The sequence below is a fragment of the Tachypleus tridentatus genome, chromosome 10 (genome assembly GCF_004210375.1).
Source record: "Tachypleus tridentatus isolate NWPU-2018 chromosome 10, ASM421037v1, whole genome shotgun sequence".
NCBI classification, from domain to species: Eukaryota; Metazoa; Arthropoda; class Merostomata; order Xiphosura; family Limulidae; genus Tachypleus; species Tachypleus tridentatus.
In genome coordinates this window covers 190074716-190092776 of record NC_134834.1, presented here as the reverse complement: position 1 = coordinate 190092776, position 18061 = coordinate 190074716, and the positions used below count along the sequence as shown (strand labels likewise).

The 18061-nt window shown below is 34.3% G+C and overlaps 1 protein-coding gene across 5 annotated transcripts in view; it reads left to right on the top strand.

Moving 5' to 3' along the window:
* The window catches only part of LOC143227827 (caspase-2-like), a 34029-nt gene extending 16377 nt beyond the window's left edge, over positions 1–17652 (top strand). For 4 of the 5 annotated variants that reach the window (XM_076459098.1, XM_076459094.1, XM_076459095.1 and 1 more), the window contains exons 4-9: positions 1929–1990; positions 5082–5252; positions 5597–5816; positions 8457–8606; positions 9522–9631; positions 16019–17652. In XM_076459098.1, the coding sequence (XP_076315213.1) occupies positions 1929–1990; positions 5082–5252; positions 5597–5816; positions 8457–8606; positions 9522–9631; positions 16019–16132 (827 nt within the window). In that variant the 3' untranslated portion in view covers positions 16133–17652. Of the gene's footprint in view, positions 1–1928; positions 1991–5081; positions 5253–5596; positions 5817–8456; positions 8607–9490; positions 9632–16018 lie in introns of those variants that run through there. The other variant, XM_076459099.1, reaches the window with a different exon arrangement.
* The last annotated feature ends 409 nt before the right edge of the window (positions 17653–18061 follow it).

Here is an 18061-nt window from a genome sequence, read left to right as displayed (position 1 = left end):
GCCCTTCACCAGTTCAACATGCGATATATGAGAATTTTAACATTTTCCTAAACTGAAAATGTGTATTTTCAATAGATACTTACCTTCCTCACATTTCCCACCCAGCCTCCCTACTTCAGATGATATGTAGTATAGGTCTTATGATCAGTCTTGAAATAATTAATGGTTGAAATTGTGGAAAGCACAGTAGTTACTCACCATTAGCTTTCCATCTCCCACTTTTGCACATATGCACATAAATTATCATACAGTAGATTTCCACCAATAGGAGTGTGACAAATTTCTGTCAGTGGAACAGTACTGACTGAGAAAAGCTATTTTGCATTTCCACTTCATCAAGTGGAAATACATTTTCAGTTTAAGAAAATGTCAACTTTCCTGATACTTGGTTTAAACACTTTTAACTGCAGCAAGGCTTGAGAGCTGATTTGTTTTGTTACATCTTTTAACAGGATGAATATAACCAAGGTCTTAAATGATCCTTATTAGGTTTAGATGGAAGTTTGCATGAATGTAATGATAAATAAAATGTATCTTTTGAAACATATTCACAGGAAACACCTTAATTAGCTTCATCACAACATTTGAGTGAATCCACACATCATTCTAATCAATAGAATTCCAATTCTTATCAGGTGTATTAATTAAATGTTGCTTGTAATGGCAAATGTGGAACCTTTGATTTTATTAAAAAGTTGCAGCATGTGTATAACATTACCTCTACCGTAAGCAACACTTGTATAACCAACCATATAATGGCTAACTGATGCATTATCATAGGAGTTCTACTAACACCAGATCTTTAGGATCACGTGTCCATGTTTGGAGTTTGATCTGAGTAGATTTTTAATCTAATTACAATTCAACATGATTTAATTACCAGTGTTTTAGAAGAGACCCTGTATGCGTAACTTTGCCTGTTTGATGTGATAAATTCCAATATTTAAATTGAATAAATGGTTTGTGTATGGCCCCCTTTCCATACCATTATTATTTAAGCCTAGCATTGTTTTGCACTATTAGTTGTGCATTTTATATTGTAATTTGATGTAAAAAATGTTACTTGAGTCTTAAGTTTTCAGACTGTTAGTAACTTTTCCTATTTAAAATACAGGTGGAATGATTTAAAATAAAAAGTGAATAATATATAATATATATATAAATAATAAATATTGAGGTTGCAGTTGCCAAAATAAGATAAAATTTCAAAGAGTATAAACACTGACAAATTACAATGTGGTTAAAAGTTTATAATGCAGCTGCAAAAAGATAATTGCACAGTTAATTTAAAATCACACTTGTACAACTGCGGGATGTATTATATTTCATGTTAAATGCATTATACATTTTTACAATGTAGAAAAACATGCCTATAATAATTTTTCAGCAGTAATATATGTTGAATAGGAAAACAAAAGGAATTGTGGCTTCCATGATAACTGGCATTAAACTTTTATGACATTGCATGCACAAGTCAGCATTAAATTTAATAATAATTATTAATTTGCTGTTTTTGTCCTCAAGATGGCTGGCCATGCTGAGGCCTCACAATGGTAAAAATTTTGAAATATTACTAGAAATGATAGTAGCATGTTATCTAAAATTAAAATTTACACTCAACTTTGTAGTCAACATGTATGTGGCATGTGTTTATCAGGATATCAGTAATGTTTGGGGACCCCCTGAAAACAACTTGCTGCAGTTTGTTATTGTGCTGTGCTCTAGAACAAACTTTATGCTGTGATGTACAATATAAAATTCCCCCTGCACTTCTTAACTGTAACATAAAGTTTGCAAGAAACACTATTTTATTATTATATTTTCATTTCATGTTGCATTTTCAGGACTTTTATGCCACATTAAAAGATATAAGACCTAAATAGAGATGCTGTATTTATTTATTTATTTATTTATTTTATTTGCTACAGTAAATGAAGGAACTGCTCAACACTTTGTAAAACCTGCCACTGAATGGAAGGAAGGCCCTGATGTAAGTAGTTTTGTTGAGCTTTAACCATGAACCCACTTTAATTACTTTTCTGTGAAAGTTGGCATGTTACATTCAAAACATGAACATTTTTCTTATAAAATTATGTGAATTAAATGAACATTACAATGTGTGTTGTTATTCGAAATTTTATCTCATCAGGTCTTTTATTTCAAAAGAAACCTTTAAAAAACTATTTGACTTTAGATGTGTTGTCACGTTGCCAACGAATTATGAAAATTTTGTACTTTGCAATACAATGGCAGTTCTGTAGAATAAGTCTAGACTATAAGGTAGTTACACTACCTTTTGAATGGTACATTTCAAAATTCTCTAAATGATTACTGTTGAAATAAGTAATCAGAGACGTAGCTAGGGTTTTCAGCGCTCGGGCACAAAGTCAGTTTTCGCATCCCCTCATCACACAATTTTCCTTATTATGTAACATCAATTTGGCCCCACCCCCGATGCTGCGCCCATGGACAGATGTCCCCCCTTGCCTCCTCTAGTTACGCCGCTGCAAGTAATAAAGTTTTTCAAAGCTTGACAGGTGTGATGCTCACATTTCACAGATTTGTTTGAGCTTTGTAGCCTACATGTAGTCATCACGTACGTGTGTACAGTCCTTAGAAAAAGCTCACTTTACACAATAGTCTAACAATGGTTATTTTTAAATTAATGAACAATTTTCATCATGGAGTGCACTATAATCTAACAATGGTTATTTTGAAATTAATGAACAGTTGTCATCATGAAGTATATGTAATTGACTGTAGTATTGCCTGCTGCTTGATTGACTATAGAACTTAAAGCTTCTTTCCTAAATATGTTGTAATTATAGAGAGTTATGTGTTGAAGGCCATGTTATAGTCTTAGTTGACTAGCCTTCAAAATTTATTGAGGTACTATTTTATGAATTCATGTTGAGATATCACTCACACAGTAGCCCAGTTCATCTCTTTCCACTTTTTTAAAATAGTCCCTTATGTACACTTCATGTGACATGTGTCACCGGTCAGAAGCTCAGAATATCTCCTTAGTGGTTTTCTCAGCCATCTTGAAATATGATAGGTGATTTCTTTCATTTGAGACAAACCTTTGTGCTTGTAAGTTGAGTCTTCAGCCTGTTCAGAATTTCATATGTATTTAGACCCTAATATAATATAGTTACTAAACTTGATAAATTAAAATGGGATTCTATGGTATCAATTTACTCATTTGAATTTTTTGGTTATTAAAATGTATATGTAACCCACGCACACCCCTCCCCTCCCCCACAAAAAAAGCAAGCTATGACAAGTAGAAACTGAAATGATATGTAGTAAATAGAAAAGAATAAAAGATAATTGTTTGAAAATTTTCTTATTCATGAAAGCAATTTTAATATTAAATTGGAAACTACCTTGCAAGTTGGATAAGCAACATGTGTGAAGAAAAAAAAAAGCTTGAAAATAATTGCTTAACAAACCTTAAGACTTAAAAAAGAATTATATTTTGTGTGTGAAAGCACTGTAATGTCTACTGGTAATCTGTCAAATTTTGTGAAAATGTTCTTATTAATTTAAAGGTTATAACATGAAAACTATAACAAGCACAAAATGGTTCTGTGACTGAGCTACTGCAAAAAGAATTAAATTGTATTTAGGTCTTGCTATTATATTTTAGTTAATTATTGTATTCAATATGTTTTGAAATTCATAATTGAAAGATATAAATGTTTTTTTAAATATATATATCCTACTTTGCATCAGTTCTCAAGGCTTACAATATTATGTGGTGCATGAGAATTTTGCCCAAAATTGGTCTGCTAGGTGTACCGTGATACGCCTTGTTTCAAGATGAATAATAAGTGGTAGAAAACAAGAAAGGAAAATAAGACATGAAAAATAAATTGTATGGGTAAAGAAAAAGACCTGAAGTTACGAATTTATCAAAAGGAAAATTGTAAAGATTCTAATTTTAATGTTTTCATTGCAATGTTTGTTGATGTTAATAACTTGCAAAACCATTTTGCAATCAAATTCTTAAAACAGCTTGAATGCAAGTACTACTAATTGATAAATAAAATTTTTATCAGAAAAATATAATAATGTCATTCTTTCTGTACATATGTTAGTTTAATTAAAATTATTGGTTTATATGAATACATATTTCATTAATAACTTCAACTATTTAAAAAAAATGCAAATACTTGCCATCTGTAACGTTCTAAAACATAAGCATCTTTGTTCTTTCTTGCTACCAGATGTTTGGTTGACACAGATTTGTAACTACTTGAAGGTCTTCTGTTTAAGCATAACATATAAGGTCTTTCAGATGTTTTAGTTATGATGCAACAACTCTTAACAAACATGTCTTTCAGTTGGCATGTGTCCTGTTAGTTTAATTACGTTTCTTATAAGTTTTGATCTTGTGGCCCAAGGTTCATTTTATTTTTATACATCACTTAAAATGAGACATTTTATGAAATTGTGTATATCTATAGAAACCTGTTTTATTATCAAGAAATAAGAAGGATGTAAGGGTTAAAGTTGTAAACATTATCCAAAGTACTAGATCAGTGGTTCCCCAATTTTTTTCATTCGCAACACCCTAACCCACCTACCTAGATTTATGTGACACCTTTGCTGTGACACGCAACATTTTTCAGGTTTTTTTTAATGTTAATTATTCTTTATTTGTTGAAACTTTTATAACACCCCTGTCAACTTGCTGTGATACACTAATTTGTTGCAACGCAGTATTAGATAATATATCTAGAATGCTGGGACGATTGTTTCTGTACATTGTAACATCCAATATGGTGTTAATTTTTTCAAGTATTTAACTGTTGAAGTAGAGTCTAAAGAAAACTCAGTACAAGATGTTTAGTTTCAGGATTAAGTTTTACTATCCTGTAATAGTAGTATCTCAGATTCTGTTTGAGTTTGTGATAATGTGATATTTAGTGGGAAATATTCTTAAAATCACTATCAATGTTTAAACATTTTTAGCATAAAAACAATGGTATTAAACAAAATTTCATCAAATTCTGCAACCATAGGAATGATCACTATAATATTTATTAGTGAACAGTAATCTCTTTCTTGTCTAGTGTTACAAAATGTCCTCACAGCCACGAGGATACTGTTTGATCATCAACAACGTTTTATTCCAAAACATTCTTTCTGAAAGGTATGGATCTTATGAAGATGCAAGAAAACTTGATATTGTCTTCCACGAGTTTGGTTATGAGGTGACCTTTCTGTCGGATCGGACAGCACAGGTGAGAGAGTGACCAAGTAAGATTTTCTTTGTCGTTCTTTCTAGTCGGAAAAAAACATTCAAAGAACTAATGTAACATTCTTTTGGTATCTTGAAAGTATTGCTGTGTGTGTTACCTAAATTAGCACAGCTGCTAGTTCATTATATGTCTGAATCATCTCTTCAAAAACAATGTATGTTACTTTGAAATGTTATGGTTAGAAAAACGTGTGTGTTAGAGTTAATAATTTAAATCAAGTAATTGGTGTTCTGCAACATAAAAATAGTTATTTGTTTTATGGATAGAGATATGAGTGGTTTATTTCATTTCATGTGTTATATGTATTTTATTTGTCTTTCATATAGGAAATCCTTGGCCTTGTGAAGGAATTTTCAGAGAAACAGGAACACAATCAAGTAGATTCCTGTGTAGTGATCATATTAAGCCATGGGAATTATAATACTATTTATGGATCAGATGTAGAGAAAGTTCAACTAGACACAATACTAAACTTCTTTAACAATGATAATTGTCCACAACTGCATGGGAAACCCAAAATGTTTTTCATTCAGGCCTGTCAAGGAGGTATGTTAATTTGAGCCTTTGTTATGTATTTTGGAGTGTGTGTGTGTATATATATATACTTTGATATTGAGTTAAAATTACTCCATACATAAGTACTTTATACTGTAGAGAAAATCTACATGAAATATCTTGTATTATAATAGACAAATCTAGATAACATTTATAGTTACTGATGTGAATAGCATTCGAATTTACAACTAAAGAATTTTTTTTTTTTGAAATTGTTTTTTGCAATTTAGTGATTTCATTAAGTTAGTGTGTGTTATATGTATGCATATGGTTCACGACAGATTAGTGCATAAAGTATATCTAGGCGTATATTTTACACTGGTGTCTGTGACTTGTTGACAATTAAATTTCAACAGTAAATGAACAGCACATATTCTTCTTGCTGTAAAATAATGTATTCAAGACAATTCAAATGTATGTACAATAATTTGTTACACTGCTCATTATCACAGTATCTGGAACTGTAAATAATTTTCTTTTCATGAAAGTCAACACAGTTTAGTTCAATGAAATATATTTGACAAAACAGATTATTTTTCTGTATCTTTGTTATCACAATACAAGCTGTAAATCTCGCTTTAGAAATTGCCACTATGCACTCTTTGTAGCCAAACTTTCAGTTATTTACTTTTTTGGATTTTTATTTTCACCAGTTTACTTCTGTAAACTTGGTTGCCTCTGTATATATTACTTAACTGAAGCCTAAAACTTTCTACAAACTACAAGACTTTATGATGTAACAATACTCACTGAAAGTAACAAGAAAAATTTAAAAGGTTCAAGTAACATGAAGCCGTTCTTGATTAATCCCATACCCGTTTATACTCTCATCTCTAAGACATGTCTGACAATGGTCACTTTCAAACTCTCTCTTTTTTAACCTGAAGATGACCTAGGAAGGTTGAAATGTTGTTCTTTCCTTATCAATAAAAGTGTTAATACCCATACCAGTCATTCTGAGATACATTTTAACATGAAGCCAATTCCCAGCATATGAAGTACACAAACAATTTGGAAACAGTTGTGCAAGCAAACCTGCAGTAGCTATCATGTAAAATGACTTTAACTCTCTTACTTTATTTCTATCTAAATTACAACTGTTAAACAGAGATTAGATTGACTGTAAAATGACTTCTTTAACTCTCTTACTTTATTTCTATCTAAATTACAACTGTTAAAAAGAGATTAAATTGACTACTTTATGTATGTTGTAATAATTAAGACCCCTCTAGGTGTCACATCAAGTTTTGGAAAATTATGTCAAAGAGCATTGATTAGTAGACAAACTTTTCCAGATTTGAAATTCATGAAGTATTAAAGATACAACTGTATATGTCAATAATGGGTTTAGAGGCTTCAGTGTTTCCATTCTCTCCAGAATCAATATTGTACACCTTGTTTCTGTATTCTCCAGAATCAATATTATACACCTTGTTTCTGTATTCTCCAGAATCAATATTATACACCTTGTTTCTGTATTCTCCAGAATCAATATTATACACCTTGTTTCTGTATTCTCCAGAATCAATATTATACACCTTGTTTCTGTATTCTCCAGAATCAATATTATACACCTTGTTTCTGTATTCTCCAGAATCAATATTATACACCTTGTTTCTGTATTCTCCAGAATCAATATTATACACCTTGTTTCTGTATTCTCCAGAATCAATATTATACACCTTGTTTCAGTATTCTCCAGCATCAATATAGTGCACCTTGTTTCCGTATTCTCCAGCATCAATATAGTGCACCTTGTTTCCGTATTCTCCAGCATCAATATAGTACACCTTGTTTCCGTATTCTCCAGCATCAATATAGTACACCTTGTTTCCATTCTCCAGCATCAATATAGTACACCTTGTTTCCGTATTTTCCAGCATCAATATAGTACACCTTGTTTCCATTCTCCAGCATCAATATAGTACACCTTGTTTCCGTATTCTCCAGCATCAATATAGTACACCTTGTTTCCGTATTCTCCAGCATCAATATAGTACACCTTGTTTCCGTATTCTCCAGCATCAATATAGTACACCTTGTTTCCGTATTCTCCAGCATCAATATAGTACACCTTGTTTCCGTATTCTCCAGCATCAATATAGTACACCTTGTTTCCATATTCTCGAGAATCAATATCGTACACCTTGTTTCCATATTCTTGAGAATCAATGTTGTACACCTTGCTTCTTCTAATCTAATTTGATTTTGACCTCTCAGGTCACTTGTCCTTCTTATTGCAGTTCTTTCTCCACTTCCAATTAATATGATATGGTTTATTCTAGAATGAATCCAAAGGTAAACAGAATCTGCATATACCACAAGTGAAGCAATGTCTTTTTGTTGTATGCTTGCTTTCCTGTAAAGGGATTTTACAAATTTTATTTGTGGGTATATTTTTAAATCAGAAGAAGAAACTTTTTTAGTCTGTATTATTGAATTACAGTTACGTCATCTGGTGCCTCCAATGTGTTTTTCGGCTCTGATGTTTTTCCTAAGTTTAGACTGGTTTGTTGTGACTGGGGCTCTTTAGTAGGTAAGATCAGAAATGATGAAGGTGGAATTGACTACTTTTAAGCATTTAAACATTTGTCTTGTAGGATTTAGTTTTTCTGTTGATTTTTGCTGCAGATAATCATGACAGAGGAGTTTCTGGGTGTTATGAAGCTGATTCTAAGCCGTTCATTCAGCATAGAACTCGAACTGCACCACAGCCTATTGTGCCTGCTTTTTCTTTGCAAGCTTGGTCTGATATGTTGATTTCACACTCAACTTTACCTGGTAAGTTATATTAATGTGACATTGAACTAGAGCTGGTAAATTTTTACTGGTGTTGTACTAAACTAGCCCAAGTAAACTATGATCATGTAACTTTTGAAATAAATTTTGGATAAGGAAAATACATTTTGTGCCACTAGGAGTAGTTAAAGTTTATTCAGTATAATTGGGAGTGGAAAGATAAACTTCTAGTATCTAGGTCTGTTTCAGCTTTTCCAAGTTATACTTGAACAAATTTTGAGGTAGGGTAGGTAGTTCATTTTAACACTTTGTGAATTATTATTTAAAACTTGGTCATCTTTCCAGAAAAGGATAGTAGTTTGGGGTAAGCTATAGTAGAATGATTAGGGATGATCCAATATTTTTCCTACTTTAAGAGCTGTTAGAACCTATAAAGGGTGGAAGTTGGCAAGAAGATATTTTTAGTAAAAGTATATGATTTTATTTTATTTGTATTTTTGACATTTAAAGAACTTTTAACTGACTGTAGACAGTGAAGAACAACAGGAGTGTAGGTGTTGTGGGTGTAAGCTCTCAATTCTGCACATTTAATTGAATTTCTGTGCTTATTGATTAGTTTTTCATACACGTTTGGATTTTGTCTGATATACAGAATATTCCCAATGCTTTTTGGGTGCTATTATGGCAAAATTTTCATTGTGACTGGAAATTACAATGGATGCTATAAAATATTTTTTAGAGGTTATATTAAGTTCATTATTATTTTATGGTGCTGATTTTTATCATTTATTAATAATTAATGTGATAATAGTTGTTATATAACCACACACACTGTTTGTAAAGTCATATTATTCTTGTATTTATATGCAATATTGTTAGTTCATTTGGTTCGTAACAAGTTTATTTGTCAAATTCCTATGTTTCAGTGTAAACTTTTCAGGACTTGTTACTTTGTAGGGCATGTATCATATCGAAACGAGATTTCTGGATCATGGTATGGTCAAGCTCTTGTATCAGTTTTGATGAAACATGCTCATGAGATGGATCTTCTACACATGCTTTTGAAGGTAATTCAGAACTGTGTTCTCTTGGATTTTGCATGTCTAAATAGACATTAATATGGAAAACAAGTACTTCTAAACCTGTTTTATATCTTATCTCATTGAATAAAAGCAAGAAAAATTAACTTGGTTATGTGTTTTGTAATATATATATTGAATTATTATGTAATGTGTTCAAGAATAAGATATTGGTAAAACAGGAAGATAGAGAGAATTTGAAAAACAAAATTCAGTGGCACCCTGTTTGTGTACATGTGATAATTATTTATTTATGTATGTGTTATGAATGTAATATGTTGGAGTGGAAACTGTTTAATTACATTTCTCAATTTTGTTCTTTACTGGTAATAGTGATTAGAAATACCTTATAAAGAATGCACATTATGTAAATAAACCTATCCTATGGCTGTTATTTCTCATTAACCCATCTAGATCTATGCTGAGGAATCTCTATTACAGCTTTGTCTTTAGACAAGGAAACATGTCTTGTATACATTTTGCTATCTCAAAAGTTTTGTACACCTCATTTCTGTTGTGTTACATAGAACACAGAGTAAGCTCTTAGTTTGTTGTGTTTTTTTTAATAAGACCAAGTACTTGGTTTTCCTAAACCTCAAATAATTGGCTTTTCTATTGAAAGTAGTCAATTTTTATTTACTTTCATTATTTATTGTGATTAAAATCACTTAGCTTGAAATAATTTAGTTGTGTTTAACTCTGCAACAAACTGTAACTAATCTGTTTTTTAATGACACATAAATAGTTCTTTATTATGATACATTTTTTTTGTATTATACATTTCTATACAACTTATTTTTCTATTTCTCATGGTGTTTTTTATGGACAAATTTTCCAAGTCTTTCTATTTTGTGGAAGTAAATAGGCTAATACCTTATTTCTGCTCCTCGGTGTGGATTCCTGTATGTGGTGAGGGGACCTCCCAGGGAAGGTTCTGTTCTTTCAGTTTACCTCCTCTGGGATCTAAACATCCACCCACATGTTTGCCGTGCGTGGCAACCCGTGGAGGGGAGGAGAGGATCCTGGTGGTTGAGGGGTCCAACCCTAACACACCACATTGGCCTTAAATTCCTGTAGACGGGCAGCCTTTGGGTGGCCCCCCCTTTGGTCAATTGGCTGGTCCACTTGGGCTAGAGTCAATCAAGTACCAGTGTTGGAAGTTCTCAATGGGTGTTGTGGTCATTGTATCTAATGCTGGTGTTTGGGTATACTGCTCACGAAACCCTGGCATTGCTGCAATGTCCTTGCATGACATTGTAGTGTGTCCACTCATAGGGCTCCATGGTGGGTGTGGTCAGTGGGTACCGAAATTTTCCTTTTTTCCTATGGATCCTCCAATAAAAAATTTAAATAAAATAGTGAAAAACAGTCAATAGGTAAATGACCACATCTTGAAGACTCTGAGCAGCAATCTTCAACATCTGTAACATCTGTACCCCATTTTCTTATATTACATTCTCTTTCAGAAAAACCTTTAGGGCAAACGTCCCCCTTTTTTATTCAGAAGGGACTAGAGGGACTTGCTGACACTCCAAAGTCAGTAAAGAAGCTTTGATCTGGAGACATTGGTTGAAACATCCACATCCCAACATAGTGAACTCCTCTTGAATTCAAAGGCAATTGGGGATGTACCTATTGAGGTTACCCCTCATGCTGCTTTGAATTCATCATGAGGAGTTATTGTTGAGAGGGATTTGAAGAACGTCGGAGATTCTCGCTGGTGTCTCCACTAAAAAGAGTTTCTGTAGTGAAGCGCATCTCCACTTGCAAAGATGGAGTTATACTGCCAACAAATATCCTCGTTTTGACATTTACATCATCACGTGCACCTGCCACCATCAAGGCAGGTTATCTAATTTGCAGGGTACAGCTGTACATTCCAAACCCTCTTCAATGTTTCTAATGTCAGAGATTCGGCCACTCAAAGATGTCCTATCGTGGTTCCCTGACATGTGCTCATTGTGGTGGCAAGGACCACGATGCTTATGAGTGTCACACGGACCCACATTGTGTCAACTGCAATGGTTCTCACCCTTCCTACTTCTCACCTCCAAGAGAATCATTTTCAAAACAAATGAAAAAAGCCTTTTGACCTCCATGGTTAAAAAGGTTGATAAATCGACTTCTACACCCATCTCTGTTCCTCCCATACAGTCCAACAAATCTCAAGATCCACATCCTTCGGTTTCAAATACAGGCATTTCTTCTGATACATCTTTTTCTCCAACCCCACGATGCAAAACAATCATTCGTTCACGTACTCAGTCACTGGAATCCCTTTCCAACAACAAAGGCCTGTCCAATCGACCCAAGGCAGGATCAATGGAGGTCGATAGACCTCCTTCGAATAAGGACAGTAAGGAAAAAAAAGACGTGGTCATAAACAGCAGGGTTCTCCAGCCACTTCACCTACCCGTCATTAAAAACGGCCACCTTGATACAATGGAACTGTTGAGGTTTACGTTCCAGTCTGGATTATATCAAAACACTGATTGCTTCCTACCACCCTGTATATCTTTCCTTACAAGAAACATTTCTAAAACCTGCTGATACAGTCACCATTTGGCAGTTTTCTCTGTACAGAGATGACAGGCTGACTGATGGATGAGTACATGGAGGGGTGGTGCTATTGGTTGATCAGCATGTGTCCACCCTGTCTTTGTCACTCAACACACCCTTGGAGGCCCTAGCCATCCGTGTTTCCTTGGGTCATACCATCACTGTTTGTTCTCTCTACCTATCCCCTGGAGAGACATATGATCAATCAGACCTTGATGCTCTTGTTGAACAGTTGCCGTCTCCATTTCTAATCCTGGGGAACTTTCATGGACATCATCCCCTCTGGGGAAGTGCTGATATTGATAGGAGGGATCACTCTGTAGAGTGTATGCTCTCTAATCACAACCTTTCTCTTTTCATTTCTGGTTCTTCTACTTATTTTCATGCACCTAGTCAGTCCTTTACTGCTATTGATATCTCAGTTTGCTTCCCTTCACTATTATTCCACTTTTCATAGAGGGTTGATAATAACCCATGAGGCAGTGATTATTTTCCTGTCATCTTTATAGAGACGGGCTGTGTGCAGTGTCACCTGAGCTGCATGCTTTGATGGAAGCTGGACCAGGCCCTCTTTCACTGTTCTCTTGAAACTTGATCCTGCCATTGTATGTAAGCCATTGACAGATGAGTGTGTTTGGTAGCAATGACTGACTGTATTCTTCAGGTAGCTGCTCAGTGTATTCCTAAGATCTCAGCATGTTTTCCATGGTATCCTTTTCTGTAGTGAAGTCCTGCTCTCCACATGACATGGAAGGCTCAGAAACAGACCTAGGATACCTTTCACTTTAAACCTTGTTGCTCTTCAGCAGTCTTGTGCACATGCTCAGCAGGTCACACGTCAAAGCCAGAAGGATTCTTGAATTAAGGAAACATCTGGCATCTCTTCTACCAACAGTTCCAAAGTCGTATGGGGCAAGATTCAAAAGGTCATTGGAGAGGATACTTCCATTCTCTTACAGTCTTTCTCTCTGATGGCCAGAAAGTTGCTAATGCCCAGAGCATTGCCAGTACTCTTGGCATAAGCTTTACTCATGCATCTAGCACTTCTTTTTCATCTACCCCAACCTTCTTAGCCATCAAGACTTGGGCAGAGCAATCACCTCTTTCCTTTTGGGCTGATTGTTTCAATAACTGTAATTGCCCCTTCACACTGGTGGTACTCAAGCTTGCCCTTCATTGGTCTGGCAGTACACCATTTGGACCTGATGATATTTAATACAAGATGCTGTGCCATCTCCTCCTGCTACTATTCAGGTTGTTTTTAACTGAATCTAGCAGGAGAAAGATTTTCCTGATGTTTGGTTCCAAGCTATTGTCCTCCCTTTTTCCAAGCCTGGGAAGGATCCCAAGATTCCTTCAAATTACTGTCCAATTGCTTTTATTCATCAACCATTTTTGTAAGATCTTAGAGAGGATGGTTGATGCTTGTATTGTTTAGTTCCTCAAATCCAACATTCTCCTCTCACCTGCCTAGTGTGGATTGTGATTACAGCTCTCCACCATGGCCCATCTGATTCAATCAGGGAAACCTTACTCAAGTGACAACGTTTTTTCGTTTTCTTTACCTTGAGAAAGCTTATGATACTATGTGGAGGTATGGCATTTTGGAAGACCTCCACTCATGGATTGCATAGCCATTTGCCCTTGTTTATCAAACATTTTTTAGTGGACTGGCAATTCTGAGTTCATGTGGATTCGACATTTTCTGTTCTTTCCCACAGGAACTTGGAGTCCCTTGGGGCTGTTTTGAGTGTCACACTTCATTATGAAGATTAATGCCATTATTTGACAACTCCCGCTCACACACAGATGCAAACGGACTCTATGTCAGTGACTTTCACATCTTATGTCAGTTGTTGAGCATGAGGTTTATTGAGTGGCAGCTACAGACTGCCTTCAATCACTTACTGAAGTGGACCATAACTAACAGTTGTATCTTTTATCTCTCTAAAACCATCTGCCTGCATTTTTCCTTCCGATGGGGTATTAACCTTGATCTCAAGCTTCACCTTGGTGAAGTTGTGTTTTATGTGGGACTTGTATTTGATCGTAAAATAACTTTTATTCCATGCATCAAGCAGCTGCATGCCAAGTGTATGAGGGCATTGAACATACTCTGTGTCCTCTCTTCCACCTCTTGAGGAGTGGGTTGATATTCTATACTAAAGATCTATTGGGCACTTATTTAATCAAATTTGGACTATGGGTCTCTGGTTTGTGGCTCTGCCAGAACCTTGACCTTGTGAATGCTGGAACCCATTCACCATCTGGAGCTTCAGTTCTGCACAGAGGCTTTGTGCACTTTTCCAGTCCAGAGTTTGTACACTGAGTCTCATGAACCTCCTCTACACCTCTATTCTTTGCAACTGTCTTTACTGTATAATTCAAATCTTTGATTTTTATCACAACGTCCCATCTTGGGTTGTGTTTTTCTTTCTTGGTGGGCCATACTTTTTAAGAATGTATGGTCTACCATTGTTCCTTTTGGCCTTCGTGTCCAGGTAAAGTTGGCTGAATTGGGTCTGTCCTTGAATGACATAGCTGTCTCCACAGGTTAGCCAATCCCACCATGGCTTATTACCATCCCCAAATGTGACCTTTCTTTGAGTTATCTGAAGAAGGCTGATACTCCCAATTAGAAGTACTGTCTTCAATTTGCAAAACACCTTTCCATTCCTATTTATACAAATGGTTCAAAATCAGGTGGCTCTGGGCTCTGCTATGGTTGTTGTGGTTCCCCACAGAATTCACTTGTACAGAGTCTGTTTTCACTGCTAAATTGTATACCATTCTCTTGCCCTGGATCATGTAGAAACTGTGCAGTACCAAGACTGTACTATTTAAACTGACTCGTTTAGTTCTCTACTGGTTCTGGAATTGCTTCACATTAGTTCTCACCCTGTTGCCATTGATATTTAAAACTGACTGGCCAATTTCTCTTTATCAGCTACTCCTATCCATTTTTTCTGTTAGTATTGGTGGGAACAAACTCACTGACACTGCAGGTAAGTCTGTCTGCTCAGGTGCTATCACTGCTGTGTCTGTTCCATATATGGACTATAGTCCTGTATTCAAGGTTTGGTTCCACAACAGTTGGCAGTTGACTTGGGGTAAGCATCATGATAACAAGCTTTTTCAGATAAAACATTCTATTGCTCTTTGGCCATCTTGTTTCTGTAATGATCAGAAGTTGTCCTTGCAAGGCTGTGCATTGGTCACAGTTTTTAACTCATCATTTTCTTTTATCTGGAACTGATACACCAATGTGTGTGACACTTAAGTCACAATAACCCACATTTTACTTCTGTGTTGTTGTTAGGACCATGAGCAAAAGCACCATTTTAGACAGGTTCTTACTATGGGTTTGCCCCTGACATTGGACAGTGTTAATAGCAATGGTGACACTGTCCATCTTAGAAATCATTTCAGATTTTTAAGGGCTATTGACCTTTTTATTTCTATTTAAGTTTTTATCCGACATTGGGTCACTGTTTTTGTTTTAACTTAATTTCCCTTTAGTATAATTTTACTTTTTTACCAATTATTTAGTTCAGATAGTATAGTTGCTTTGCACTGTAAAAAGCCAAATAACAACTATTACGTATTCTTTGTTATCACTCATAAGTTGTGAGAACTAACATCTAAAGATATAAAATGAATAAAGTTTCTGGTGAGTGTGTCTTGGGAATGAAGCACGTGTTTTATTAGTGTTGTGGAGATGAAGATTACAAAATGTTTTGGTAATGACATGCTATGTGTCATTAGTGTAGGTACATAATAAAGAAGATAAATTTAATAAATTTGTTTTGTTTTCAGGTTGATCAGATTGTGAAGGAACAAATCAACTGTGATGGAGACAGGCAAGCAACTGAAACAATCATGTTAGGATGGAGTAGAAAACTCTATTTCAATCCTGGATTGTTTAAATAATTATCTTCCAGTAAACCTGATTTAAATTAACTTTAAAGCATAAACCCAAATTGATCCTGTTGTTAAATCTAGTTCTAAACTTGTCCCCTAGGGGGCTCAGTTGTAAGAATAAGATTTTACGAAACTGGAATTTGAGGGTTTGATCTCCATTACAGTTATAGTGCTAAGGCACAAAACGAGATAAGCTCTTGTGATTATTAATAGAAGTTTTTACTTAAACAAATGAAATTTCATGCTGTAGTTACATCTTAAAGATGTAGTAATACACAATTAGAGCTCTTGCTATGAATAAAAAATTTGTTTCTGTTGACTTTTTTTTCCTTATTTTCTCCAGAATTTATTACATTTACCTGTTAATTTATTTTTAAAAAATGTTAGTTGTTAATAAGATTTGATAGATCATTGAGAGAAGGCAGCAAAGCTGATGCTGTTGGTTATAATATTTTACCTCGGATAAACTTGTATTTGTAGTTTCTACATTGTAATTTTTTAAGATCAACATTTGTTATTTCTTGTCAGTTTTGTTTTCGAAGTATCATTGTATGTGTATATATATTTTAAATTTTGTGACTTTTGTATTTGTGTAAAACATAAATTATACATTTGTTTTTAATGTTTAATTTTGGAACGTTTTGCAGCAGTGTAAATCTAAACCTTGTACTTCTCTACTAATCTGAATTATTTGTCAAATGAGGAAAGAAATAATAGCACATCGTACAAAAATACTGTTTTCTTCAATAATAAAAGTATAATATGTGTTACTCCCACTTTTGTAACGTATATTTTAATCTGTGTTTTTACTTCAGTAGTTGTTAATACACATTTCACTATTTAATCAGTTTGTTTATACCAGTTAGAAAGCTTTTGACATTATTTGATTAATGATGTTTAATCCTTAAACGGCAGCCATTGCCAGTTGATGCTGCTTCCTACAACATTCCCACTGTTTAAGGGTTAAGCGAAACAGTATTGTGTATGTTTTAAATTGATTAATAGAAATGTAGCATTTATTGGGAATCTTGAAAGACTAGTTTGTGCAAGGAAGCAACATCATAGTAACAGCATTTACTTCTAATTAAGTGACATGATTACGTGAAAAATAAAGTCTCCGAGTGAGGTTAATATTTAGGTACATTCATTTATAGCATTTTACACACTATTGGAATTTATTTACAGTTTTCCTTTAAAAGGATTGTTTATATAGTATTAAATCTATTGTATTGTGACGTATTATTTTGTTTTGTGTACAGTGAAGCTATTAATTTGTTCTCTATGGTAAATATAAGTTGTTAAAGGTAAAATGTAACGGGGAAAGAGTTTCAAAAGTGTTCTTTAGGGACGTGTAAAATGTTATCATAGCATTTTTGTGATACTTTTATGTGTATGGAAAACATCTTAGCATCAAATGCATTTCTGATATGGCCTGTCAGATGAAAGTTTTGTTTGGTATTTAAAAAAAAATCATTCGTGAATTTGTGTAACTAAAAGTTCCTTATTTTAATAAAGACTGTTTAATAGTAGATATCGAGCTGTTTTGTTGAATTAAAACAGATTGTTACACTATAGGTCTAAGTAATTTAATGAAAATAATTTTGGGTCAGTCGACAATACACCAGTTGTACAAATAAAATACATTACCAATTCTCAGCCATTACCATTACTGACACGATCTTTCTCAGAATTTCCCTGAAGATGGCAACACATTAACATCCAAAACTAAGATAAAAACTAGTTATTACTATTTAGTAATAACAATAAAAGAAAAGTAAGTCCCTTATAAATAGGCTTATGTTATTTCGAACAATACTAACAATGACAATGGCTGTTATCCAGGTTTGAGAACTTTAATGGACTGCAACAGCCTCTTCTGTGAAAAGATGATGTTTTGGCTTCCGTACTGAAGCCTTTTTCAGGTTACTATAGAACCAT